Source organism: Pseudopipra pipra, chromosome 3 (assembly GCF_036250125.1).
Source record: "Pseudopipra pipra isolate bDixPip1 chromosome 3, bDixPip1.hap1, whole genome shotgun sequence".
Classification (NCBI taxonomy): Eukaryota; Metazoa; Chordata; class Aves; order Passeriformes; family Pipridae; genus Pseudopipra; species Pseudopipra pipra.
In genome coordinates this window covers 94,621,753-94,649,167 of record NC_087551.1, presented here as the reverse complement: position 1 = coordinate 94,649,167, position 27,415 = coordinate 94,621,753, and the positions used below count along the sequence as shown (strand labels likewise).

The 27,415-nt window shown below is 33.4% G+C and overlaps 1 protein-coding gene and 1 long non-coding RNA gene across 3 annotated transcripts in view; one reads left to right on the top strand and one right to left on the bottom strand.

The window, feature by feature from the left end:
* CSMD1 (CUB and Sushi multiple domains 1) overlaps positions 1-27,415 on the bottom strand; it is a 1,077,872-nt gene that overhangs the window by 128,844 nt on the left and 921,613 nt on the right. For both annotated transcript variants that reach the window (XM_064650377.1, XM_064650376.1), the window contains exons 37-41: positions 25,857-25,961; positions 16,870-16,988; positions 12,090-12,159; positions 9,800-9,916; positions 5,753-5,962 (exon numbers count right to left, since the gene is read on the bottom strand). In XM_064650377.1, coding sequence (XP_064506447.1) covers positions 5,753-5,962; positions 9,800-9,916; positions 12,090-12,159; positions 16,870-16,988; positions 25,857-25,961 — 621 coding nt within the window. The remainder of the gene's footprint in view (positions 1-5,752; positions 5,963-9,799; positions 9,917-12,089; positions 12,160-16,869; positions 16,989-25,856; positions 25,962-27,415) is intronic.
* Positions 12,963-27,415, top strand: part of LOC135412039 (uncharacterized) — a 31,578-nt gene continuing 17,125 nt past the window's right edge. The window contains exon 1 of the long non-coding RNA XR_010429468.1: positions 12,963-13,083. This is a non-coding gene — a long non-coding RNA (uncharacterized LOC135412039). The remainder of the gene's footprint in view (positions 13,084-27,415) is intronic.

The window sequence follows — 27,415 nt, the reverse complement described above, 5'->3', positions numbered from 1 at the left end:
ATATTAAAAACTGAGGTAACATTAGTAATATGGACAAGGATTAAGCCCCACAAATACATCTTATTAAGCATTAGACTAACTGTATTTTTCTTTGTACTAAATTCCGTTATGAATCCCTCAAAGGCCATGAAAGTTATGTATTTCTTCTGACCTAGTATAACTTGGCTTGCCAATCAAACTTCTGTGACTTTTCTTCTTCCCCTCAGACCCGGTGTACCCAGACTGTCTATATCTCAGATATTGAGATTTGACAGATATGAGAGTCCCAGAAACTCAAGATTGCCAGTCAAATGTGATATAGAAATGTTCTTCTGGGTATTTGTGGTTGCTTCCTCTCTTTGCTGCTTTACATAGGTGGCAAAACCACAACACCCCTAAAAATGCTTCTGTTTTTTAATTAAACAGGATAATATTTACTTGAACACAAAAAAAAGTGTAATTAAATATTAATATTTAAAAAAACAAGCATTTTTAAAGTCCTTATCATCTTATGAAAAATAAAAATAATATATAATAAAATGTATTCTAACTGCTTCCAGTAGTTCAACAGGCAATCAGTATGAACTTCCTTCTTGCAAAAAGTGAAACAAAAGTTTGCACAACACACAGAAATTCAGTAATCCATCCTGAGCGTTGTGGAATACCCACCATTCCCTATGTATTGCAATTGCAAAGCTGAATGGATAAGAAAACATGAAAACATCAGAACATAAAACAATAAGGACCTGACTGGCAATGGTACTCAGAGCTGTAATTTCCCTAGGGTTCTGCTAAGGAGACAGAGCTTTTTACTGCATTAAGAAATACACAGCACCTGTATAACCTTAGGTTATATATTCAAATCCTGTGCTTAAGGAGCAGCTCTAGCTCCCTGAAAGCATGGGTAGAAAATATTTTACTGTTCTCAGTGTGCATACACTTTTCTTCCTCCAGAAAATAGTGTGCTCACAGTAAAATCCCAGGCTATATTAAGCCTCAATCTCTTAAGCATTTTTCTGTCTTCAGAAAATCAGTAGAAAAATTGTGAAATAGCATTATTAATTCCATCATTCACTCTACAATATTAATATTCTTTGCTTTCCCTTGAGATGAGTGGTTATCAAAAAGACTTATCCTTCATAAAATGCTAAGATCTCTAGAAAACTTCATTTTTTAAAATAAAATGCAAGTTTTATTGGATAAGCATAGCCATCACCAACCTCCCTTTATTTTTAGATTGCTATGTATAAAAAAGGCATCTACCAGGCAGAAAAAGTCTGCTACCTTAATACCATTATTTATTGTACTCTAGTTAGTAGAAATGGCAATATTTTTAACATATGAAAAATAGTCCCTAATTTAATCCTAAATCCTTTTTAATGTAAATTTAAGTACATTAAAAAAAAATCAGATTAAGTTATGCAATTTTATGGGCACTTCCTAATATGCAACACATTCACTAAGACAGCTAGAATGGGTTTGGGAAATGTGACTGCAACTATGGATTCTTTTTGCCAACTCCTCTTTTTTTTTAAGAACTTAATTAAATTAAGTTCTCTATTAGAAAAACAGTGGGTTTTTTTCCCAATTATAGTATATGAGGACATCTTAAAATGGGATAAAGTAGAAGAAGTCTGAGAAAACATCCACTTGTATGTCAGGTGCTCAGTTCCAACTGCTTTGCTTTACAAATTCCTTTCTATAGAAATGGTAAAAGTGACGGTGTGAGCACCAATAGGACTAAAAATATATTCTTAGCTTTCTATATATGGCATGCTTCCTTTTGCCCATATGAAAATTTTGAATGCGACACCTATGCCAAGGTCTCATATTTTATCTCCCTCCCACATATATATCTCATAAATAACAGTTAGGGAAGATACTGCATATTAAAATGAGTTGTGATGATGAATATTCTGACCAGGTAGCCAGCAAGCCAAACTGAATTGATACCTATAGAGTAATGCTCAGTCTTTCCTCTCAGTAAGAGCATTACTTCAGGACTGTGAAATTTGACTAAAACTGGCCAATGGTTTCAAAATTGCATAACAAAGGTATACTAAGATGCATGACAGCCTGACAGTAAAACACTGCTAAGTTCCTTCATCCAAACAAAACAGGCTAACACTTACATGACATTTCATTTACTGAAAGGAAAACAACATTTCTAACAGGGAATAAATGAGAAGGAAAAGAGAAACAGTAGTTTCTCTTCACAGGAGTAGTGAAGAATTATTTTTTAAGTCAAATTTCAGCAATTATGGACAAACAAAGAGGGAGAGAGTGAAACTGAGAAGTATAATATTAAAAAGAGTAGGAAAATTCAGATATAATCTCGAGACAATTCTGAAAAATGATACCTAAGTATCAAGGGCAACAGATGTGGGAAATGAAAAGTCAGCCATCAGAAACAACATATATTTTGTATGATGAAAAATAAAGCAGTCACCAAAATTGTAACTGTAAACCACTGGCATTTTCTTTCAGAGCACATCAGAAGAATGGTGAATACACCGAAATATAACACTTTCAGAAGTTCACAGATTATGAATATTTTGAATTGAGTTTATGATTTCCTAGATGTTCTAAATTATCCTGAACAACTTACTTGTGCTCAATAATATGAAGCTATAAAATATGATAATCATAGAAAGAATTGCTAAATCTTTACAATAGAAATGACTAGTGCAATCTGGGATCTCAGGGGAAACAGAGAAAGTTTCTGCTCTGTGAGGAAAAATAAACACACTCAAGATAATTCATTTTTAAAGAACAAAAGTCCAAAATCTGTTTTTAGAACGCAGAAAAAGTAGACAGAAGAGGAAATGTAAGTCAATTAGAAGTTCAATAGAGTGAGCTTAGCTGGTAGACCCTAATCACTTAAAAGTCAAACACAACAGTGTTACCAACTTTCCATATTAGAAAAAAAAAAATAAATCATAAGTACCTTTTAAAATAATTGCTTTTTCCCCAGCACCTTTTATTTAAGCACATTATGCTGTGTGGGTTTTTTTTTCAATTTTAAAACTATAATTTTTTTAATACATATGCTAAAATACTGTTCTTCTTCAAAGCAGCATTCAGGAATGAGTCACCCCAGAGTCTCCTTATAGGTAAGAAGTACTACATAAAAATGAACTGCATGAGTTGCCTTTACTGGAGAAATTGCTTTGCTTCTCATTAGCAGGAAAAATAAAACTGGATGAATGTATATGCATTTGGTAAATCAAACACATTCATAACTACACTTTTTGCGAAACAAGGATATAAATACTAGTTGTATTTTTTATTTGAAATTAGATGACAAGTGTCAGTTAATTTAACTGTATCTCTTTCTTGGTTCTGATTTTTCTATCTACAATTATATCTATTAGACTATAAACTAAACTGTGAAAGTTCTTATCAAATTATAACTATTTTTGTGAATCTAACTATGTTTCTGGATTCTTTCTATAATTACTTGGAAAATACTACAACAAGTTTCTGAATTTCTATAAGTAAAACTTCTTTTTTGACATTTTTTTTATTCTGATAATGCTACTACACAATCTTCATCAGTTAAAAATATTTTATTTTAAGGCCCATCTAATGAAAATTTTTAATATTTCTTAATAAATTGTCCTGGTTTTAAATGAATTGCTTTTCCTATATTTAAATAACAGGATAAAATTTTACAGTGTCAATGAGATAGTCATGATAACACTTCTGTTCACAGCTGACAAGTTTCAAGTGGGAGAAGCAGAAAGCGAGTTATCTAAAAAGCAACAATACAAGAGATGGTTAGAATGAACAAAAAAATAGCAGTCTCTGTTGTATGGTGTCCTCTTCATCACACTCTCATTTATTTCTAACTAGACAAAATAGTCCTACTGGACAAAGTGAGAAAGGAAAGAACAGAAGAAAAGAGTAATAAACTATGCAGCTGTTGAGCAAGCTACAGCATTGCTTCTAGAACAGGTTATTCAGTCTACAAACAACATAAGACTTAACTATTCAATTCAGGACAGAAAATGCTGTTAGTCTGGAGTTATTCACGTGTAGCTGAGATTATAAAGACTCCATGCCATTAAGGAACAGCTTGCTATAGTAAGGAAAAAGACACTAATTAGAAGCAGAACAAAGGGCACTGGAGATTACATCAAAATCATCCTACATAGCTGTGTATTTTATTTATTTGTCAGTTCTGTAACTTGCCAATCCCAGTTAAGTTTGACTGCTCAGAATGAAACTCATACTAGCTGAGTGTGATCTGAGAGTACTCCCTACTTCTAAGACTGTGTGACAGAACAAAACTCCACAGACAATAGAGAGATATGACTCCTTCGTGGGCATGCTTTATGAGTGTTACCCTAATACAGGTGCTCGGAATATTCCCCTCTATCCACTGATTTCACAGATACGATCTAACTATAATAGTATGTATGTGTATGTATGTAAACAAATACTGTACTGCTCCTGGATATGACTGAGGTTTTTGTCTTCACAACAGCTCATATGGTGCTGTGTTTTAGATTTGTGGCCAAAACAATACTGATAACACACTAGCGTTCTGGCTTTTGCTGAAAAACATCAAGGCCATCTTTGTTTCCCACTCTGCTTTGCCAGTGAATAGATTGGGACTGTGCAATATGCTGGGACAGGACATAACCAGCGAGACGATCTGAATTAAACAAAGAGATATTCCATGTCATATAAAATCATGTACAGCAACAAAAGGGAAAAGAGAGGGGTCAGAGACATTAGTAATCTTTGTCTGGGCATCAGTCTGCCTGAGGGAGGTGGTGAGTGATTGTCTTTGCATCACTTTTTTTGTTTTCTTTCTCTCTTCTTCCCCTTATCCTTCACTTATTAAACAATGCTTTTTATCTTGCCTCCTAAGCAGAAAGCTGTTACTATTCTTTTCCTCTTCTCCCATCCCATTATGGGTGGGAGGGAAGTGAACAAGTAGCTGCGTAGTGCTTAACTGCCCATTAACTACCCACAAGACATAACCAAATGATCTAAATTAAGATAAACCTCCTTCTGCAGTTAGATGAGAATTCAACCAGCAATTCCGTTTGTTAAACTGTACAGATCCTGCCATGGGGCTCAACAGTTGTCAGTAAGACTCTTTTAACAGTTTAAAAATGTGCACAAAATAATGATTTTTTTATTGTCACTAATGGGGAAACAAACAAACAAGGAAACAATGAAGATCAAGAAAAAAACAACAGTAGAAGACCACAAAAAGTTCACTTTCAAGTACTGATTATATGTATTTGAAAATAGATATAGAATGTGTGTTATCTGGTGTCTTTTCATTTCCCTCTATTTTTCACATAAGTCTAGACTGCAAATAAATAACATAGGAATTATAAAAGTTTTCATCTGAATATTTAAAATAATTTTTACTGTATTTTGAAATACTCATCCATTACATTAAATATAACAAGGTTTTATAAATGGGAAAATAAGACAGTGAATATTAGTAGTATTTTTCAGTAATAGTATACCTTAATAGAATGGAAAGGGGTATCAGCTATGTGACCTTTGGCAAATAATAACACCTTGTTCTCAAGTTTTTACATCAATGAAACAAAGATTCAAAATCAATAAAATTCCAGTTTTAAAAATTCCAATGAATTTTTACAAATTCCTATGAATTAAACAATCCACAGATTTAAAAAGGTTATATAGTATATGCCAAATACATATTTTAAAATAATAATAAAAACAATTACAATTTTATTTTTCCTTTCTAACCATAAACATCTTTGTGCTAGTTTTTACTTACCTCGGTATGTTAACTTAAATCCTTGCCTGTTTTCTGAGTGATCGCTGTAAAAATGGACAAGTGTTTCATGAGTAGTACTTAGCAAGGGTGATGGGAGTTCAATTCCACTAAACTGGCCAATCATAGAACTGGTGTGGTGAGGCCCATTCTGAATTTCAAGAAAATCATGATTTGCTTCAGTAGAGAAATTCAGAAACTGAATGTGTGCACCTGCAGCATTGAGAAGAAAGGAAAATTAGAGTTTTTATAATTCATGTTGCTTAATATTACAGCATGCAAATAAAAAAAATCATAATAATTGTTATAGGCACTATGTTTGTATTTTAGTCACTATTTAAAGTGAGATGCTTAAGTTACTGAAATAGCTGCTAAGTTTTACAAGAGTTACCAATAAATATCATAACCACACCTTAAAGGACCAATGAAAGGAAGTCAGATAGTCAGCATCAGGGATTTGTCAGATTCCTAAACCAGTCAACAGAAACACTCTGGGAGGGGCACATCACAAATCCTGCTGTGTCATGGTGTGGTCAGGACTCTGCCACAAGAGCATCTCCCTGGACCTGGGCCAGGCCTCTCATAGAGGCTCAGGATCAGCTCAGCACCCAGGAAGGTTACTAACAGAATGACCTTTCAGAGGCAGAAGTTTACCTACCTAGTTTCAGCTATCTACTCTACCCTTGTTTTCCTGACCCAAGTCATCTATATTTGTCTCCTTTTCCCTTCAGGTTGGGCCAGTGTATCTTTAGAGCCATTTCACTCTCTATGCAGTCCTATCAGATGCACTAAACTCCAGACTGGCAACAGGTACTTACTCTGGAGAGTTTACCACAAACCCTCTCTGGGAGTCAGGTGGTTGACCCAGGCCTTTCAGCATTTCAAAAATGCTGAACAGTTGGAAGTATAAGCATAATCTCACAGGAAGAGCTGAAGTACTGGCACTACTTCATATGGACTAAAGCTTCTCAAACTGTGTGTATGGGTAATATTAAAAGAGGAATGGGGGATGAACCCCTGGTTTGGAAGCCAAATAGCACTAAGTAGCTTGCAACTGCACTGTTTGGGCCTAACCTTGCTCTGGTAGACTCTGAAGAACCAGCTGTAATGGAATAAAACAGAATTACTGAATGAGCCAACAAAGTAGCATGAAATATTTAATGCCTTAAGTCTTCTTGACAGTCTTACTTAGCATTAGAGACATATTCACTCCAGGAGAGAACCGTATAGATTAATCACCAGGGTAATTCACTCAGTCTTGTTTATAGCTCATTTCTTTGCCTCTGTGGTTTGAGACTGAATCAATTGTATAAAAAAGGATTTTTTTTTTTTTCAGGAAAAACTAAATAAGCTACCAAATAAACTTGTTTTTATAGAACACTTGTAAGAATATGCGATATTTAGCTCTAGTACTTTCTCTGACCTATGCAGAGTGGGAGATATCAAAACAAGTATTTCAGCTGCTGAATAAGAAAATTTAATCCAATGCTGTCAATAGAGATGTACATACAGAACGTATCAAAGTCTTAATACCAGACATCTCTTATATGTCTGATATGGTTAGTCTGACTTGAGTTAAGGCACAATTTTACAATGCTCTCAGGATTTGAGTTGAGGTAGGACAACAAGCAGCCTGGAAACATCTTGACTTCAGCATCAGAATTCAGTGATTCCCAACAGAGACTGGATGTCAGCAGCATAGAAATTATAAAGAATTGAACAGCCACTAAATATTATATTTAAGTTGCTAAAGTGACAAGCAGATAATCACATTTGGCATGTTTATATAGACCCCAAATCATAGTTTAAGTATTTAAATAAAAGCAATCTGCTTTTATGAAACAGTCTCTGATGAGCTGTGGAAAACCTTTAACACTGAATCATTCCAATTTCATTTCTGAGAAGGAATTTCTATGTCTAGTTGTATAAAGTCAGTATAGAAAAGCTTTGTGTTTTAGAAGTAAAAAAGTAGATTTAGCAGTAATTAAAAAAATAAAAATAAACTACCTAAAATAGCCAAATTTTAAACGTGAACATACTTTTTTCCTAAAGGTTTTTCAAACATGCTAATTTCAATTAGAGAACACACTGTATGTGTCCCTCAAGCCTTAACTCCAAGTTTATACAATTTTCAAATGTCAATTTGATATCTCAAAGTAAAATTTTTCTACACCAAATAATTTCTTACGTAAAATTACACAAAATAAAACTGATAGCTACAGAAAATAATTCATTATCTGGTCAAGCTATAATTATATTTCTTTCTGCTCTAATTGCAACAGCACTTCCTCCTGACTCGAATATACTCTGGATAATGAGAATTACAAGCTGAGCTAACTTTTTTACAAATTTTAATCACTTAACAACTACCTGAAATCTTTTCAAAATCTCCAAAACTCACCTGAAATATTTTCTATTAAAATATTTGGATTTTACTGTCTTCTTTTGCATGATTGATATATTTTATGTAATGAAGAGAGCACTACACTTCGGGACACACTTAGCTTTGACAGTTTTATAGTTGGATTTTAAGTACACAATTATTTTGATAAAATAGAATGTCTGTACATAAACAGTTCTTAAATACACAAGCTTACACTTGTAACAAAAATAATATCCAAGATTTTCAGAGACAGTACTTTGTGAAAGATCACATGAATCACAATTTGTAAACCTGATGTAAAGATATTAACTATGGATAATTGACCAACAGTTTGTGAAAAATATCCCAGTAGGAACTTTATGGTAAAAAGTGTCCTTTGGAGTACTGCAATTGGAGAAGGCAATGATTAATTCTATGAACACCTTGTACCCATTAAATCCCTTGCCAAACAAAACCATTGTCTTTTCTATTTATAGGATTACCACTACCAGAGACTTTTGGAGAAATGAAAGGAATAATAACAGAACACAATACACTCTTGTGGAATTAATTCATTAAACATTTTCTACATGGAAAAGCTTAAAGAAAAAGAGCAACTCTGAGAAATATGAAGAACTATTTTTCAAAGTCAGTATTGTAGTAATGTGATTAGATGACAGGCTTCAGTACAGTTGCTTAGCATTTATATGTTCTGCAGATGTATCTGTAGAATGCCCAGACTAGCAAGGAATGTTCTGTCTGTGGTTCTTCTATAAGGATACCTAAGGCTACTAAGGCTATGCATAACTATGATGGATCAGTTTTACCAGGTATGCACTGGTAAAGGGATCTGTTCTAAATAGCAGAACAGTGTTTCTACAAATTAACTGGGTAAAATACTATGTAGGTAGTATGTTTCACTGCAAAAATCCCTCATATGAATGCAAATGGATAATACGGAAAATGAACTAATTTCCTGAGATAAGAATAGTGAATATAATAGTGAGTTTTTAAAAAGAATTTTCTTATTTGAGCACTGGCATTGAATTCACATAAAGTTTCACAGCAAGAAAACTTATTCCTCTTTTATTTCTGGTAATAATAGAAGATTGTGTTTTAATACATGAACTTATACATTCCTTACTATCCACGATTGCCTTCTCAACATAATTATTACTTATTTGTGAAGATATTTTCTGTATGACAATAGTTTTAGTGTAAACCTAGAAAGTTTCTAAGTTGGCAACTGCAACTTAGGATTTGAAATACAATTTGAGAATGCTTTTAACCAAATTCATAGTGCTAGAATTGAGGTTTTGTCCATTTTTATAGAACATTAAAATACTGTTAAAAAGTCATTTAGAGAAAAATGAAAGGACATTAAACAAAAGATCATTAGTTAATTTAGAAGCTACATTGTTTGTTTTATCTGATATATCTTCATGTCATACGTTTCATTTGCTTTGACATCAGTTTCCAAGACACAACCAGTTAATATGAAGGTGCTTTGACAAAGATATATTTTTAATTTGCAACCATTTTCAAATTAAAAGATAGTGAGTAATTATGTTAGGGGATCACAGTACATTCACTGGATAAAATCTACTGCATATCAGAAATTAGAATACTCATATATATTTTAATCTGATGATTACAAATAATTGATCATCTAATGTAAGTTTACTTACCGTATCCAATAGGCAATAAAATTTTCCATGTACAATCTAAGTTACTAGGGTAATTTCCAGGAAAACCTGGGCTTAGGATCACACCACCCATGTTTGTCAGTGTTCCACCACACTTAGCTATTAAAAATAAAAAGAAAGTCACTGTATCTTTTAATAATATTACTTCTTAATATTTGACATATTCTTAATTCAAAAAATGGATTTTCCATTTTATCCCCATGACCCCCAAGTAGTGAAATTTATCACAATCAAAACATTACTCATGAAGGAGAAACAAAAAATATAATTTGATTTAAAGCAAAATATTTATTAATGCCATCTGTTAACTGTTATTTAACTACAATTGTGTAGTTGCACATATAGACTGGGTAAACCATTTTCTCAGCTTGAACATTATGGTTAAAAATGTCTGGTGCTATGTTGAGATATGCTTCACAATCAGAGCAACAAATTTGGAATTAAACTGACTTATGATATTGATCCATGATGTAGAAGCAGATCTATTAGTCAATATAGCTAAAACCACACCTGAATTTAAAAACAAGCAACCCCCCACAGACACTGTTTTTTGCTTTAATTCAGAAAGAGGATAGGGTAGTTGTGTAACAGAATTATTCTTCACTTTCTATCAGTATGCTTCGATTCAGCAAATTCATGTGTTTGGAAATTGAAAACCCATTTGGATTTTTTCGGATTACATAAAACTAAGGTATAAATATGTGAAGCAACTTGCAAACAAATGCCTGATTTACACCTTTGCTAGGATTATAATATGAAGGAAGAGTAACTTAAAGAAACCAAATTAAAATATTGTAATTTATATTTATTATTTGAGGAATCATTACTTTAAAGCCTGTGAGCCTTCATGCCAGGTATTACATTGATACATGATCTTATAACAACTGTGATACTGTGACACTGCTGTAATAACTGTACTGAAAAATTAAAATAATCTACTGATTAGATGACACCAAAAAATTGAATCAAAATAGGAAGAACTCCTCTAAAAAGCTGAGAAATCGGTCTCAAACTTCTCAAATATCTCTAAGTCCTTTCAATGTTAAGCATCTTGTTTAGTGAAAAGAATAGATTTTGGTTTGCATTCTATACAAATCAACATTTTAATGGCTGGAGGCAGGAGAAGGGTGGATAATGTTTTAAGGGTTTGTCAGTATTCTTAGGGGTATTTTAGATTGCAGGATAGCCCAATTTCATAACTCAATGAGGACACTGTTTGCAAATAGGAACTATAATATACAAAGTGAAACAGAAGATTACCACAAAAAGAAAACAAAAAACAAATCTGCACAAACCCCAAAACACACCATCATGAATAAATTTTCCATGTCTAAAACTGATTTGAAGGACTTACACTGCTTTCATATTAATCAGAAGTGAGTGCTTCTGTAGAAGCTGACAATATAAAATAATATATAGGCTCAACTTGACAAGGAGTCTTTAAAACCATTTCACATTAATATTGCTCTATATCATCCCATCTTTAAAATTCCTCTTAGATATGAGGCTCATAGGAACAGCTTTTTGCTGACTGGTTATTAGAATTAAAAGCATTCACTGAATGTATTTCAAAGCTGAAGTGACAGAACATTGTGATGGACTTCTGCTTCTCACCCTTCAATTCCTGCTTTTTCTTGAAATAAGCATGCCAGAAGACAGTAGAGTCTTGACTCTCATAAATTTTGTTTAACCAAGAAAGAAGACTGCAGAAGATTATTTTCTACACAGATCTGTTAGGGTAAGGTGTTAATGTCCTTAAAAAAATTAGCTTTACTTTTTAACTCAGCATGATTTAACAGCTTTCTTAGATGAAAAGAGACAGCCTTTTCTGGCTCCCTAAAACTCCTTTTCATTCCACCACTGCTGAAGGCTTGGCTTCAGAGCTGCTCTCCACTGCCTGCTTCTTTGGGAAATCTCCTGGGTGCCCTGCATGACCTGCCTTGTACCTGAAAAGGTTCTCCAAGCAGAGCACGCTTCAAAGGAATGTGTTAGTTTCCTCTCCTTTATGAAGAAGATCCAGCCTGATTCAAAGCAGGGTATTGAGGACAAGCTAAACAATGGGTTTCCTCCTTTGCCCATGGTATTTTTTTAAATGGCATATACACTATATATAAAGAAAAAATGATCTCTTTTTTTTTCCTGTATTCCATGGATACAAATGGAAACTCAAAAATGTTTTGAACAAAACAGAATTAAGTTGAGGAACAACAGGCATGACAAAGCCAGGAGTTTCTTTCTGGTCAGAACAGTGAAAACAAGTAAGGATCCATACCAATGCAGAGAGGAGATGGATAGTTCCAGCGTCGAACTGTTCCTGGCATACAAGAAATATGAGAACGGCCCTGTTTGGAAAGGGCAAAATATTAGATTACAGATACTCATTATGGGTCTTTCCTGGAAGGCAGAGCTACAGAGGACTTCTTGGATAATCTAATCAGTGTCTTTTCTTATGTCAGCCAACTACATTACAATTACTTGAATGAATTTCTGAAACACTATTTTCAAATACTTCAGTTTTTATGTTCTTATTTTTCTAATGGATAAATGTTCTAAAACACTCTTCCTCTGCTAACTTGAAAACGCCTTCACATTTTTCACTAAATGAAAGTATGGTTATAAAACAAAAGCAGCTAACTACACACATTAATATAGTCAAGTTAGTTCACTCCCTATTTCAATTCTAGTGTATTCCATCCACAGTGGAAGCACAGGGGTTGATTTTTAAGCTACAGTCTGGAATGAATTGCTCTGAGTGAGCAGTACAGACACAGAGAGGAATTTATTCTACATCTACTTGCTATAGATGGTATGGATGTGGACCATACCAAGACAGTCATCAACAAATTACCAGCAGGCCTTGACCTCTCACATGGCCTCCCATCGTGACCCACTGCATACGTGCAATGCCTTGGCATTCAGCTGTACAAATGTCTCTTTATTTAGCTGTCGTGTTTAATTTACTCTGCCTATTTTTAAGAAAAATCCCAAGAACCAAGCAGAAGCATGTGGCAGCTGGAAGTGAAATACAACACGGCTGTAACCTGCAAAGTCTAATCCAACATACTTCAGGGTGGCTGCCTAGGACCAACTGCAAACTGCTCCCAGCTTGGTTTGCTCGTTCAAACTGAAAACTTAACAGTAGCACAAAGTCTTTTTTTGTCAGTTTGAACTTGGTTATGCATTCTGCTGTTGGAATGTGAAAACTGAATAAACTGGCAGAGTGAAAGCAACTGATACAAAGATTGAGACATGGGACTGAGAAAAAGGTTTGGTTCCTGTTTTAATCATTTGGATATATAAACTTGCACAAGTCACTTAACATCTCTTGTTTATTTTTATCAAGTGTATTAAGAGTCTATTAAGAAAAAGTCTATTAAGTCTATTAAGAGTATTTAGTAAGGTAGTACATCTTGTCAATATAATATGAAGACTTATTTAAGTATAATTTGTCCATAGCAATCATATTCACATTAAAAAAAAGAAAAAAAGAAAAGAATGAACAAATAAACTACAGTAAAGGAAAATTCATTTGATGAAATTACTTCCACATTAATTGGAATTTTTACACATGCTACACTGAATAAAGTTCATATAGAATTGTATGGGAAAAAAATAGTTTAATTAATCATTTTGTTGAATATATTTAGGCAACTAGCTTCTGAAAGCCAAACTGAAGTATATCCAGAAAATTACTTGGAAGAAAAAAAAAATCAGTTTTCACAAGAATGGTGAGAAATTAAATTAGTCTTTTTCTTATAAAAACACTACAAATTAATAACAATTGAATAAAAAGCTTTTTCTTGAAAGCAACCTTTTTAAAGGAAAAAATGTGCATGCACTTAGTGTCATCTTAGTTACTTGCAAAATGGATTAGCTTTGAATAATTTACTTAATGCAATATTCGTTGTTTTATTTTATTCCCTCTTTCTAGTCTTCTATGATTGCATTGTTTTATTTTACTCTCTCTTTCTAGTCTTCTGTGATTGCATGTCTGTGATGTGAGTCAAGGGGGAAGCTGTAATTTAACTACCACAGTAAGGCAAAACGTAAAATGGCCTATAAAAGATCTTTTGAAAAATAAAATTAAATGATTCCTCTGGCTTGAAGCCTCTTTTCAACAAGAGCACACTCTGATTTCAGTCTTTTAAAGTTCCCTCCTGTGGGGAGACACTTAATCCTACAGCTAGCAATTACCTTTCTTATGCATCTCCAGGTAGTAGTTTGAGCTCTATGACTTTTCTGGTAAGTCTCAATTATAAACTAATCCACATCTGATTGTTATTGCTAGCTGTGAATATGTTCTCTAAAGACTGAGGATAAATTCACTGCCAGAGTGAAAAAAAAATATCCTGCAAAGTTGTGCTGATCTATATTTTTGAATAGCAAACATACTGTGCCTCATAGAACCTTATTTTCATCATTACTTCATTTTAATTTGGAACCATTTTTTTTGTCCTGTCTAAGGAACATACATGTGTATGCATTTTCTTACAGCAGAGTCCATACAGTATAGAAATTCTCATTAATATTTCAAAAAGATTTACACTCTTTTCTATTGAATTTGAATATTGAAGGTCTTTTGGTTTACACTTTAGACAAGCTCATGAAACTAGTTCTTATATATGTCAGATTCCACAGTTAGTATTAAGTTTTTATATGTATGGAAATAGAAGTAAAAATACAGTTAAGGAACAATATGCTATGACATTTTAAGAAAGTATTTCATGATAAAATCCCTGTAAGTATAAAAACAAAAGTGAAATTAGTCATATTCAAGGACTACAGATAAGAACTGCATAAAAAAAAGAAATTGCATGGGTTTTGATAGTGATATACACAGTGTATTGAAATTTAGCTTTAACACAGATCAGGGTTTTCTTGCATGCAGATGTCCTCATCACAGGATTGCTTTATACTAATGCTCTATTTATGACCTCACATTTCTGATTATTTTCTAAGTAAGCATAGATCCGAAACATTAAGTCAGGACTGAGAATGTGTACTTTCAAAAGGTTTCCCGTGCTTATTCTAACCACTTCAGAAGGATTCATAGTCTACAGTTATCATTCCACCTCAATAATTCAGCTGTACTATTTTAAGTACAGACAGAAAATTTGAGGGTTTATCTATTCCTAATCCATGTAATTAAAAATGCAATAATACCTTTTCTCATATAGATTGTCCTGAGTCTAGGGATGAATAATGCTAAATTTAGCTAAATGCATACCAAAAAGCACTATAAGGATACATAAGCTACATCTGTACTAGTGGAAGTGTGTGGGCTTGTTTTCTAGCCTTGAGGGCAAATGCACAGTTTTGTATATCTACCTCCTTACTTTTTCCTTCTGAATTCTCCTCGAAAACAAAGTGTCACAAAGCAAACTGCCTGTAAGGAAAAATCTGTGGCTTTTGATAGTTACTAAACTGTGATATTTCACCTAGGCCAAAAAACATTCTAAAAAATAAATAGCACCAAAGATCGAATTTCAGTTCCCATATCTTTGCCTTGGCTATAGCAATCTAGATATATCTGTAGAATATGCCATATCATCATAAACTTAGTTTAATGCCACTTTGAAATAGAAAACTGTTCACAGCCCAATAAAAGTCTTTAAATGGAAGTCAGAATCTATTTGGGAGCCAAGCTTTAATGATAGATAGTCCTTTTGAAGGGACCATATCATAAAAATGTTATCAAATCTCTCATTTTCTTATGGACATGCTACCTACAAAGGATACTGTAAGAGAAAGAAGAAACAGAGAAAATAAAGTTAAAAACTCCAAAACTTCAAGGTTTTATACTTACAGATATTTTCAAAATAATATTAATTTTTATTTTGCTGGAAAGCAAAAAGCTTAACTAGTTTATATATGAACCATCAGCTGGCTTTTAAGCAACCTTCAAACCAATAAATAAGCAGTGATGGGTAGAGTAGGCTTTATTGTGCTCAAGTCTTGAATCTTTTCTAATTAGTAGGATACTCGTATAACAGAATCTTTTTTGCTATGGATCTGGAATGCTTCTGTTTTAAGTCATGCTATACATGTAAAGAGCAAGAATTAGTTTAAATATTTGACCCTTTATCTGTCATACATGACTGAAAAGGTAAGTATGTTTCTGATTACCTAGAAACATTTTTAATGTGCAGGTGTTTCCACAGCCAGCTTAGAGCTAAGATATTCAGTCTGAATCCTGTCAGAATTTTAGAAGAATGGTAAGGAATACTGAGAACTAAGAAAAATCCTATATAGGCCGAGGGAACACTGAATTGGCTGTCCTTCGGTAGGGAACTTTGTCTGGAGCAGAAGTTGTGATACTTTGCTTTCTCTGATAGAGATTTTACATTGGCTTGAGTGGGACCTGTTACCAACTGAAAGATTCTGAACTCAGGTGTTTTCAATGTATCATACTAGTGGTGGAATATATGTAAATGAATTAGATAAACTAATGAGGGAAAAAAAAATTTTTGGTCTTAGACATTTACAAACAGCACCTCAATCACATCTACCATGGGAAACTAAAACAGCGTGTAAACAGAAATCATCCCCAATCAGTAAAGTAATTTAAAATATTTTTTCCTTGAAAGATTTTTAAGAGTAGATTTAGCATGAATAAAATTTGATTTAGAAATTTTACAATTCCTGAGCAAAATACGAAATCTCAGGATGTATTTCTACCACCATGGTTACAATTTCACCTAGAGAAATCACTGCCAAAATAGGAAACCCACAGTACTGCATAGCATAGTACTATAATAATTTCCTATGGCAAACATTTTAACCCTGTTATTTCCATGTCCATTTTAATGGTCTACTCCTCGACGGTATGTTGATCTAAGACAAGATTTGTCATTGCAGATTTATTGAAGGCCAGAAATGTCACACATCTGTAGCTTTATAGTGTGGGAGCACTCAAATAGGCTCTACTTAAATCACCTCTATGTACACACTACAGATTCTTCATTAGAATAGGTTTTGGGTGGATCTGTTGCCATTTTATTTCAATTATTCCATAGTGTATAATTCAAAGAAAAAAAGAAAGAAAGAAATACCTGTAATGTATATCCTGGCTCACACTGAAATGACAAAACATCGTTCACCATATATCTATCTCCTGATTTGATCCCATTGCTAGGAATTACTGGTTCTGGACAGGCAGCAAGGCCTACAGCTGAGAAAAGTAAACACAAAGATTGAAAAAACATAGACAAGTGTACACAGATTTTTTTTTAAGATAACGTTAATTAAAAATTCATTTCAACACTAAATTGAAATTTTGATTAAAACACGGAAATTTTCAGAACTGTGTTACAGAATACAAGCAGTATGACTGAAGCACAAAGATTATATACTGTGACTGTATAAATTACTATGTCATGTCACTACATGGTTTTATTATCTCTAAGCAATTATTACAATTCTAGTTTGTCGAACACCTTAGTTTTTTTTTGTTAAGTTTTTTTAATCCTTTCTTATTCTTGTGAAGAAAGTGGAGAGAGAAAGAGGAAATACACTTTATGCATATTCTTTCTTTTCAACAAAAAATGAGCAGAACTTATTGGTGGTTCCTTATGTTTAGACAACTTCATTGACTATAAAGAAGTTCAGAAATTAACCCAAAACTAAAATCTTTGCATAAGTGTGACAGGACAGTCTGTTCTTAATTATTTTTAAGGCAGGTGTTAGCAAACAGAAGATTAGTTTCACAAAGATTCTCCATGATTACTAATTTCTCAAATGTGTTCTAAATTTCGCAACCTGAAGTACAAGCTTCTGCTTTTTTTCGAGTATATATCACTTTTCTTTTTTTTCCTTGGGTGCCTAGCTAGAGTAGTTTGTTAGTCAGTCCTACTGAAAAACAAATATAAACTCTTCTATCTAAGATAAAATGTTTCAAATGAACAAGACAGTTGAGAAATTGTGGACTAGATTAAAAAATTATGTGCTTTTAAGTTTTTCTTTGAAAACAGAAAGACCAGAAGAATTAGTTCATAAGTTCATGGTCCGACAACAGAATCTCATTCTTCTTTTAATGTTAAAAACCTTTTTTGAAGTAAAAAATCAATTTAAAATGTAAAATCTTAATTTTGAAGTTGTTTATTAATTACAGCAACTTACTACTGAAACATAAATAAGTAGCTGGGATTTTTTATTAAAATATGATATGTAGAAGCCAGAACAGAATGGAAATTACTTCCACAAGGTGTGAGAGGAGATTATTAGAATTTATTAGAATAAAATTCTATAAAAATCAAACTATCATGATACTTGTCTGAATGTGATACTGTGCATCCTTCAATTCACTTATGTGAAAAAAATTAACTGACTACAATTCTCACTGTCTTCCTATGAAATCTAACCCTTCTGGTGACAGTAAGTGCAGCTGGACAGTGTTCAGTACAGAAATTACATGATATTTGACTTTACTCTGATATATAACATTTTAGAGTCTGTTTTTCCAGATGGTTCAGCATGAAACAATATGTGATATTAGTCACTGGGACCCTAGTCTTCCTAGGGAAATACAGTTTTCTTACAGACATTGCTCACACATTTTGACACAGATAGGGTTTTAACTTTATGCCCTAAACCTCTATGTATTTACTTTTCATCACTCAAATATAAACGCCTTATGAATATTAAGTGCACATATAAGAATTTTGTGTTTCATACTTCACAGAATTCCAGCTTTTACAGCTCAAAGTTCAGTTGAAGTAAATAAATTTTTCCTAATAAAGGACATGGAAGTTTGAAATAGCTTTATACTTTTACCAGAAATTTTGATCGCTGTGCCAGTTTTTTACTTTCCTGGAAATAAGTTCTATAGTCCTGTATGTTCTTTCTATGTCCTGTGCCCTTTAGTCTTATTATACTTCACTCTTATCAGGAATGAAGATAATGACAAATCATTCCAATTCTGAGTGAGAGCTACAAAGGTATGAAGTGTAGTCTTCATAAAAATGATGCAAGAGTTATTAAACTGAAAATTTTCAAATTAGCACATAAAGAATTATTTTATAGTTGCAAGAAACAGGATCTCCCTGAAGTAGTTCTTTTGTGTACTGGAATGTATAATTTAGGAAAATATCTAAATATATTTTAAAGATTTTCAGCAATTTCTATCATGGAATTTACAAATTTTGGTATTCTACCAATATAACAAACTTTCAAATGATGTTATGGTGACTTCATGTGGGCACTAGGAACTTCATATGCATCACTATATGGAACTATAATATTCCAAATAATGACAAAGGTGTTGTTATTAACTTCAATGATTTTGGTTTTCTTGCAAGTTTACAAATATCATTCTTTTGGTCAACCACTCTGTATTCCACGATACGACAAATGTTTCCATGTCTTTCCATGACTGTTGTTCACTAATTTGAGAATCCAGTGTTCAGATGCATCTTAAGTGAAGCAGCCCTTATTTCTGCATTTCCTCACCCATCTCGCTCTTGAATAGAAAATAAAATTTAAAAAGATCTGCTCCAACCTCACTATTATTAAATAAATAAGCACCTAACAAAGACATTGTGACTAAATTGCTTATAGATAGCAATGTACTTGCTGAATTATGTGAATGCAAATTTGAAGTTCACTTCCTGTCATCAAGAAATCTGCATTTTGGTTGAACTCAGCATTCCTGTGTGTTGAGAGCAACAGGGCTGAAGTCTTAGATCTGTATAAACTTATTTTTACATATTCTTCTGATTTACAGAAAGTTATAACAGTGACTGCATAGAACACTTACAATGTGTTTGTAATATAGCTCTTTCTACCATTTTTTAAATAGTATACCGAATTTAAATAAACTATGATCAAAAGAAAATCTTCAAAGTAATTTTTTGGGTAACTGTTAAATATGGTATTATACTATGTAATTATCTTTAACAGATTCTAATACTTAGGTAAAATTCTTTCTGCTAGATGTTTATACTTTCTATAATATTTTGTATATACTACTTCTTTGGTCTGATGATGAAAATTATAGAATATTCTACCAGAATGTCACAAAACTCTATGTGAAACCCACTTATAATTGACTTTATTTGGTATACTTGACATTAAGAAGCAGTATTACCTCCCCAAAAGCAAAGAGAAAGTTGAAAGCAGAATCAAACACTATTCTGAATCCTCAAATCTCTGTTATTCTAATCATTACATAATATTACCACAGTTTAGTTAGGAAACTAGAGTTTCCTACCTAGTTAGAATTGGTCTGAAAATCAAAAGAATGATCAAGAGAAAGCAAACAAATTCTGGTATCGGGGGATGAACTAGAGAACCTAAATATTCAGAGATTGAAATACATTATTATACTAGGTTGTATGTGAACAGTCAGTAATAAAGGGAAAACATGTTAAATGTCAAGTCCAAGCAATCAAAAAAGGGACAAGGATTGCTTCCCTGCATGCTTTTCAGAGCTCAGCTTCTGCTATGCAGTACAAAAGAGAACACATCAATGTCAAGAATGATAACCCTCTCCCTGACCTTCTTCTACTTACTGCTTGCTAAATGCTTTCTTGGCTCTGCTGTGGCATAAGACAAACATGTCTTACTTACATAATTATATACATGCCTACAATTACCTCAAATTCTGTCCAAACATCACTGCCATTGCTGGCAGACAGAAAATCCTTGCTGGCATATCTGACAATGTGAATGGCCATTAGTGTCCATTTCTGAAAGCTGCAAGCTGGACAACACATGAATTTCTTGACAGCTGGACCAAAAGTCACCAGGCTTTCTTTTTTGAATTCCACCCACTCCCATGCAGCTAACAGAAACATATTATTCTTTATTATATTACCAACATCAAGCTGGAGTGAATTGTTCTTTCCATTTTGATGATGGTGTATATCAAAATCTAAGCTGTCCCTTTCAAAACTTCGTGCTTCAGACACCAGCCTAGAAAATGCCTTTATCTCAGGGATTTACTGGAGAGAGGTCAGATTCTTGTCAACAGCTAGTAAGTTGTATAGATATACTGACAGGATCAGGACCTGCTAAATTAAAAATGGCATGTTTATGGTTCACACCTGCTTTACTACAGGGGAAAAGAAAAGATTGCTGCACTGAAGAGCCACATTAACGACTGAATTGCATGAAAGATCTTAATCTGGACCTGTAAAATACAATATGCTGCTTGGAAGAATACATTTTCTTCTCTGCTAGCCTGATTTTTATCATTGAATTTATTAGAGATCTTCATGATAGAGAAGTTCTGCAAAACACAGTCATCTTCCCTAGTCCCCTTAGCAGTGAATCCTTTTATTTCAGCTGCCAAGAAACTTTAACACTTGAAAAGATGCAACAGAGTGGTTTCAGAAAAGGAGAGGATGCTTAAAAGTAAGCTTATGTTCTCATTCCTTCTTGGTACGGCAGTAAGCTAAGAGCTTATAAAATGGATGCTGCTGACTTGTGCCATACATCCTAATACAAGGCAATAAGGCTAGATGACACTATTAAAATATAAATTGCATCAAACAGGATTTTTACTGAAATATTTTAATTCTAATTGCTACCTTTGGATAATACTTACAGATGTTTGTGGCCTAAACCTACATGTCAATATTCATCATATATTCAGTTCTTACTAAAACAAACCTGACTTCAACTGAGAAGTTCAAGCAGCGTGCTGAGCAAACACTCATCATTTCCACTTTTAAATTCCTTGTATATTAAGTAAAATATTTAAACTACTATTGAATTAATAAATGAGATTTTAAGACCAAACTTGAAACATCAATGGCCCTTGAATTAAATAGGCACATTTTTAAACTGTACCATTTGAATAGTTGATTCCTTTGTTCATTAAGATTAAAAGGAATTCAATCAATTATCAGGAATATTTATTCTTCCTACTGTTGTACGTATTAGAAATGCAACAAAGCACATATTGATTGGATTTGCTGGTTGTTGTGAAAATAATTATGTTATTTATTTTACCACATGCATACAAAGGATAAGTTAAATGATTAATTACTGTCCTTTCTACAGATATCTGCTGCATATTTTACTGCTTTTTTTAGCACAGGTTGCTACAACTAGATGAAACACCTACAAGCCTTCTGAAATAACAAGAAACAACACCACACAGTGACTCTCAACAATACTTAAAATTATCTTATGACCAGAATGAATTTTTTCAAATGCATTGACTAAGTGTTTCTTTTAAATTGAGTAAGTTTGTGTATCTGATTTTAAAAACAAAACCAACAAAACAAATAAAAGAGCAAAACAAACAACAAAGAAACAAAGGGGAAAAAAATCTAAGTCATCAGTTTGACTGCAGCATACAAATTAAGCCCACTCAGCTTGGACAACCAACTCATACCTATGTTGATGTCTGTCACAAAATCATCCTAAAGTAAATTACAAAATTAAATTATTCAGTATAAGACTTGTGTGTTTTTGAAGGTTACAAAGGAAACCTATGCACTGCCTAGGTTAGACATGCACTTAAACTTGCAGGAGCAGACTGCCTAGACCCTTTCCATGAAAATAAAGACATACATAGAAAGAACCTGCAAATGGACAGGGCAAGAGAAAGACATATTGTTAAAAGGAAAAAAATGTTTCAAGAAATAAAAGAGCACTTATTCAAATACAAATATTTTGAAATATTTACGATTAAAATAAGCTGTCATCAAAGGTTGAAGCTTTTATAAAAGTAACTTATTCTATAAAGTTACTTCAAAACATCAATATAAGATATGTGATCCAATGATAGCAAACTAAATATATTTTACTGAAATAAAGCTGTTTTCCCTAACATAGTGATCTAAAACCAAGCATGCTTATAACATTTACATTGGTGAAAATATCTTTTTAAGTAGAATAGATTCCATTTATTCTAAAGTATTAAGGTGACGTGCAATTTATAAAGAAATAATTTTTATTGTGGAGAAATAATTTAGTAATGACTTAAGGACACTCTCTTCTGTTGCTCCTTGATCCTTGGAATTTCTCCATGGATGAATGTTCCTAAGTGAGTTTAGTTTCTTAATGCCATTATGAAGACTCTTGTCATATAAGGACAGCAGGGGTGCAGGATTCTGAAATGGTTAGTTTAGAGCAGTTTCGTCTACTACTCTAATTTATAATGTATGCAAAAGGTAAGGCTGGATGAAATGTTATTTGGTTCAATTTGTCTCTTCTATCCCTGCTGTATCCTGCTGATGCAGGATTTGAAGTTCAAATTTGGACTTGATGAGCTCAATACTTCCTTACTGAGAATTGATATTTTTCTAGTAATATCTATAATTAGAAAAACTAAGTGTCTCTACTGTATTTCCTAAAGGTCTTCTCACTAGAGATGAAACTACATCATAGAATCATAGAATATCCTGATTTGGAAGGGATCCATCAGGATTATCAAATCCAACTCCTGGCCCTGCACAGGACACCCCAAGAGTCACACCATGTGACTGAGAGCATTGTCCAAATGCCTCATGAACTCAGATGGGCTCAGTGCTGTAACCATTTCCCTGTGGAGCCTGTTCCAGTACTTATGCACTCTTTGAGTCAAACAAGTTTCCTGATATCCAATCTAAACCTCCCCCGACTCAGCTTCATGCCCTTTTCTCGAGTCCTGTTCACGACAGTTAAGAGAACTGTACCTGCCCCTCCTCTCCCCCTCACCAAGAAGTTGTAGACTGCAATGAGGTCTCCCCTCAGTCTCTTTTTCTCCAGGCTGAACAGACCAAATGACCTCAGCCACTCCTCATATGACTTCCCATCGAGATCCTTCACCATCCTCATGGCCCTCCTTTGAATGCTCTCTGACACCTTAATGTTCTTTTCATATTGTGATGTATAAAACTGCAGACATATTCTTCTGTGATCCTATGGCTCTTTTCCTTTGCTTTTATCAAAAATATCTGATGTTCTAACACAGCATTTCCTGTTGAATATTTATTCCTGGATAGCTGATATTTTTGAGGGTTTTTTTAGTATGACAACCTCTCAGCAACAGGACATTTTGTTCCAAATTTTAGATTGACTTCTGAACCAAAGGCACTTATTTTTCAGATGGAGCTTCCAAATGATCACAGGTTTTTGAATTCATAATCAAACACTAGCATTTTGTTACACAGAAAAGGTACTTCCTTCTCTGCTTTTTTCTTGATCTAAGAAGTTGTCTGCTCAATATAAAACAGTACGTTGTTCCTGTGGGGATTTGGTCAGTTTCTGTACTCAGACGCACAGAGATACGCTGTACTCCTGCTGCTAGACCTGCAGAGACCATATAGACACATAAGAAAGGAAATTTTTCTTTCCTGCTTGACTATCAACAGAATAGTTAACTAAGCTCTGAGTGCTGATCATTGCTACCTTGAACAGCACTGAGCTGCACTTCTAAAAAACCTGGCCTTGAAATATTGCCACCACTGAAGTCAATAAATGCTTTAGCAGAGCACAGTTGTGGGACTGGCAATTAGGAGATGAACAAAAGTATTTTACTAAGTGATTTTACTTGTTAACAGGTTTTTTTTCCAAGAGTCACGGTGATAATAAAACATAACAATTTAACTTAAAAATGTTCGTTGTATGACGTCCTAGAATAATTTTGTACTTCTTTACACTTCATATGGAATTATACTTTCACTTAAGGTTAAGGAGAAAGGTTGGAGGAGTAAAACAAAAAGACCAGCTGGGAAGGAGGGGTCTCCAGACAAAAAAAAAAAAAAAAAAAAAGAGAAGTTGTCAAAATAATAGATTCTAAAAAAATTCCTGTATAAGTAATATTCATATTTTCATTCAGCATCACCATTAGATTGTACTGAAAAAATCCTATAACATATTTGCATATAAATGCTTGAAATATACAGGAAACTAAATGAAAACATAAGGCTATCTTGTGACTACAGTTTGTTTAAAATATTTATTATGAGATGAAAAACTAATGTTTTGAAATTCTGTGCAGCTTTATCTTTTACTTACAATTTTTAATCTCAATCGTAAATAGAGTTTACTAAAAAAATCCATGTATTCATTAACTTACGTGTACTTCTTTAAAATGTTAATAACAACATTACTATTTTTGGACATTAGTAGTGGACTCCATGTAATAGAAGAAGTAACTCCGTTTTCAAGAAAATTCTTGAATGGTCTTTGAAAGAAAAGACAGCACACTCATATTCAAAAATTAAATAGCATATACTTTCTGACCTTCATCAAAACACTCATCGGACTGTCATCATCATATTACCTTTTAAATACTAGAATATTCTTAGCAATACCTATTTCCTGTTAAAAGCAATAGTATGCAAGCATATATACTGAATTTACTGTTATTCTATAGTATTTTAAATTTTGGAGAGATGCAATAATACAAACATGAGTGTTTGAATTAAATATGATTATGTGAGGTAATCCACTGTTTATAGCTCCAAACCTCTATATTTTAGAACCAAGCTGCTCAAAAATATATAAAGAGTTAATATATAGCAGAGTTTTCCGTTAAAATTTTTAGATTATTCTGCTCATACTACCAGTGATTTACCAAGATAACTGTAATCTCTTCTTGTAGCTCTGGGACTAAAAAGTTAGGTTTTGCAATTACAGCAATTCGTTGAGAGAAAACAACTTGAAGGAAAGAAAAGAACAGCAAAGCATAAATAAATATGGAAAATAAATATGGTATTTGCTCTGTTTTTATCTATTTCCAAGCAGGGAAATTAACTCTTACTTTTGGGTTGTTTTTTTTTTTGGTCACCTAAATTTCAAAACTAAGCTGAAATAAGTTGAAGAAACCTCACACCAATATTAAAGTCTACATTTTTAAAACCGTTGTTCTGATTTGACAGGTTCGTTTGTTATATGCTGCTAATTTGTGAAAGCTAGTTTTCAGTAATTTCAAATGTCACTTCCTTTAAAATTTCAGTTTAATAGATATCACTTATACCAGGTTTGGTAGCCGGGAAAGGAAAAACAAAAAGAAAGCAAGCATAAAAAATAATATAAGTTCTCTGTTCCCTTTTCTTTATGCATGTTTTTTCCTGAGAAACTTTCAAAGAACAAGGAGTCGTACTTTTGTATTCCAGGTGAAAACCAGCTGCTGCCACACTAATGTCAGAGTGAAAATGTAGATAAAGTTGATTGGAGGTGCTATTCAACAATGCTGGCACAGTTGTACCTGGAAAAATAAAAGTTATGGAATAACTGTAGCATGCTGATATATTAAAGTTTTATACTGAAAAGACATAACCAGGACTGAATCAGACAGGCTTATTTTCTTCTCATTATGTGCATGGAAATCTCAAATATTCTACTATGTTCTGCCTTGTTTTCTTCTGAAGTAGCATGAAAATTTTGATTACAAGTCATAACAATAAGAGGCTCTGTAAGTACAATCAAACAAGATCCCATCATGTTTAGAGGAAAGTTTATTGATTTGGACAGAAAAAAAGAGGTGTAAACAGAAAAAAAATCACATAAGTAAAGGATTTGATTATGAGAACAAGCTCAACTTCCATTTGCCTTTTTCCCCACATGTTTTTTTTCTGTGTCCATTCCACACATTGTTCCTATAATATTTCAACCTTTCATGCTAATTCAGAGAATGTGACAGGAAATTAAGAAGCAGATATAACACATTAAAAAAAAAAAAAAGGCATACTAGCTTTTTCTAAGTTAAATGTCTATAATGCAGCTGTGCCACTGACTTTAGTGTGTGCTACACAACAAGCTTATCACTAATCCTGGTTAGATTCTTTGCCACTGGAACTGCTAAGTCTGACACAACACTGTATTTATTTACTACATGATACCCATGCAATTCATATTTTACAGTCTAAAGCTGGAAGATCTACTGAGTCTAAAAATTACATCATTTCCTCTGATTACCCTCAAAGACAGTATCAAGTAGCTAACGATCTTCGGTGGTGAATGCATAAGAAATATTTTCATTTCCTGTGGGGCATTTTCTGTTTCTATGGTAACTGTGAGCAGTCTAGGTATAAGCTTTAAACCTGGGCTTAAACAGAAATGCTGGAAAGAATTATATTCCTAAGTCTACAATCTAAACTAAGAAATGGTAAATACTTTTAAATCTAAAACTGTATTAAGTAAAATCTTGATATAAATGGTAAGAACCTAAAAGATGACAAGCTGGCCTTTTAAGGAAGGTGTCTGACATGGAAACTGAAATTTGCAGACAGCACAAAGCACTCACATTACACAATACTTATCCTGGAGTACAGAAAACAGTCCTTCCTGGAGGGACGACTTTTCATAGTATCTGTAAAGGAAACTTCCCTGTCTGACCACCCACACAGGGTGGTCACACTCCCACCACCAGAGATTTTCACTGTAGGGACTGAAGCCCCTTCACAGCAGGTGGCTCTGTTGGGAGGGGACAGCTGAATCCAACTGACCAAAGGGATATTGTATACCACATGGCGTTGGGTTCATCAATAAAAACTGGGAGACAAAAGAGGAAGGAGAGGATGTTGGCAGTTACAGCATTTCTGTTCCCAAGCAACCATTATCTGTGAAGGAGCCCTGCGGTCCTGGGAGTGGCTGAACACCTGTCTGCACATAGGAAATGGTGAACTAATTCCTTTTGCTTTGCTTACACATGCAGCTTTT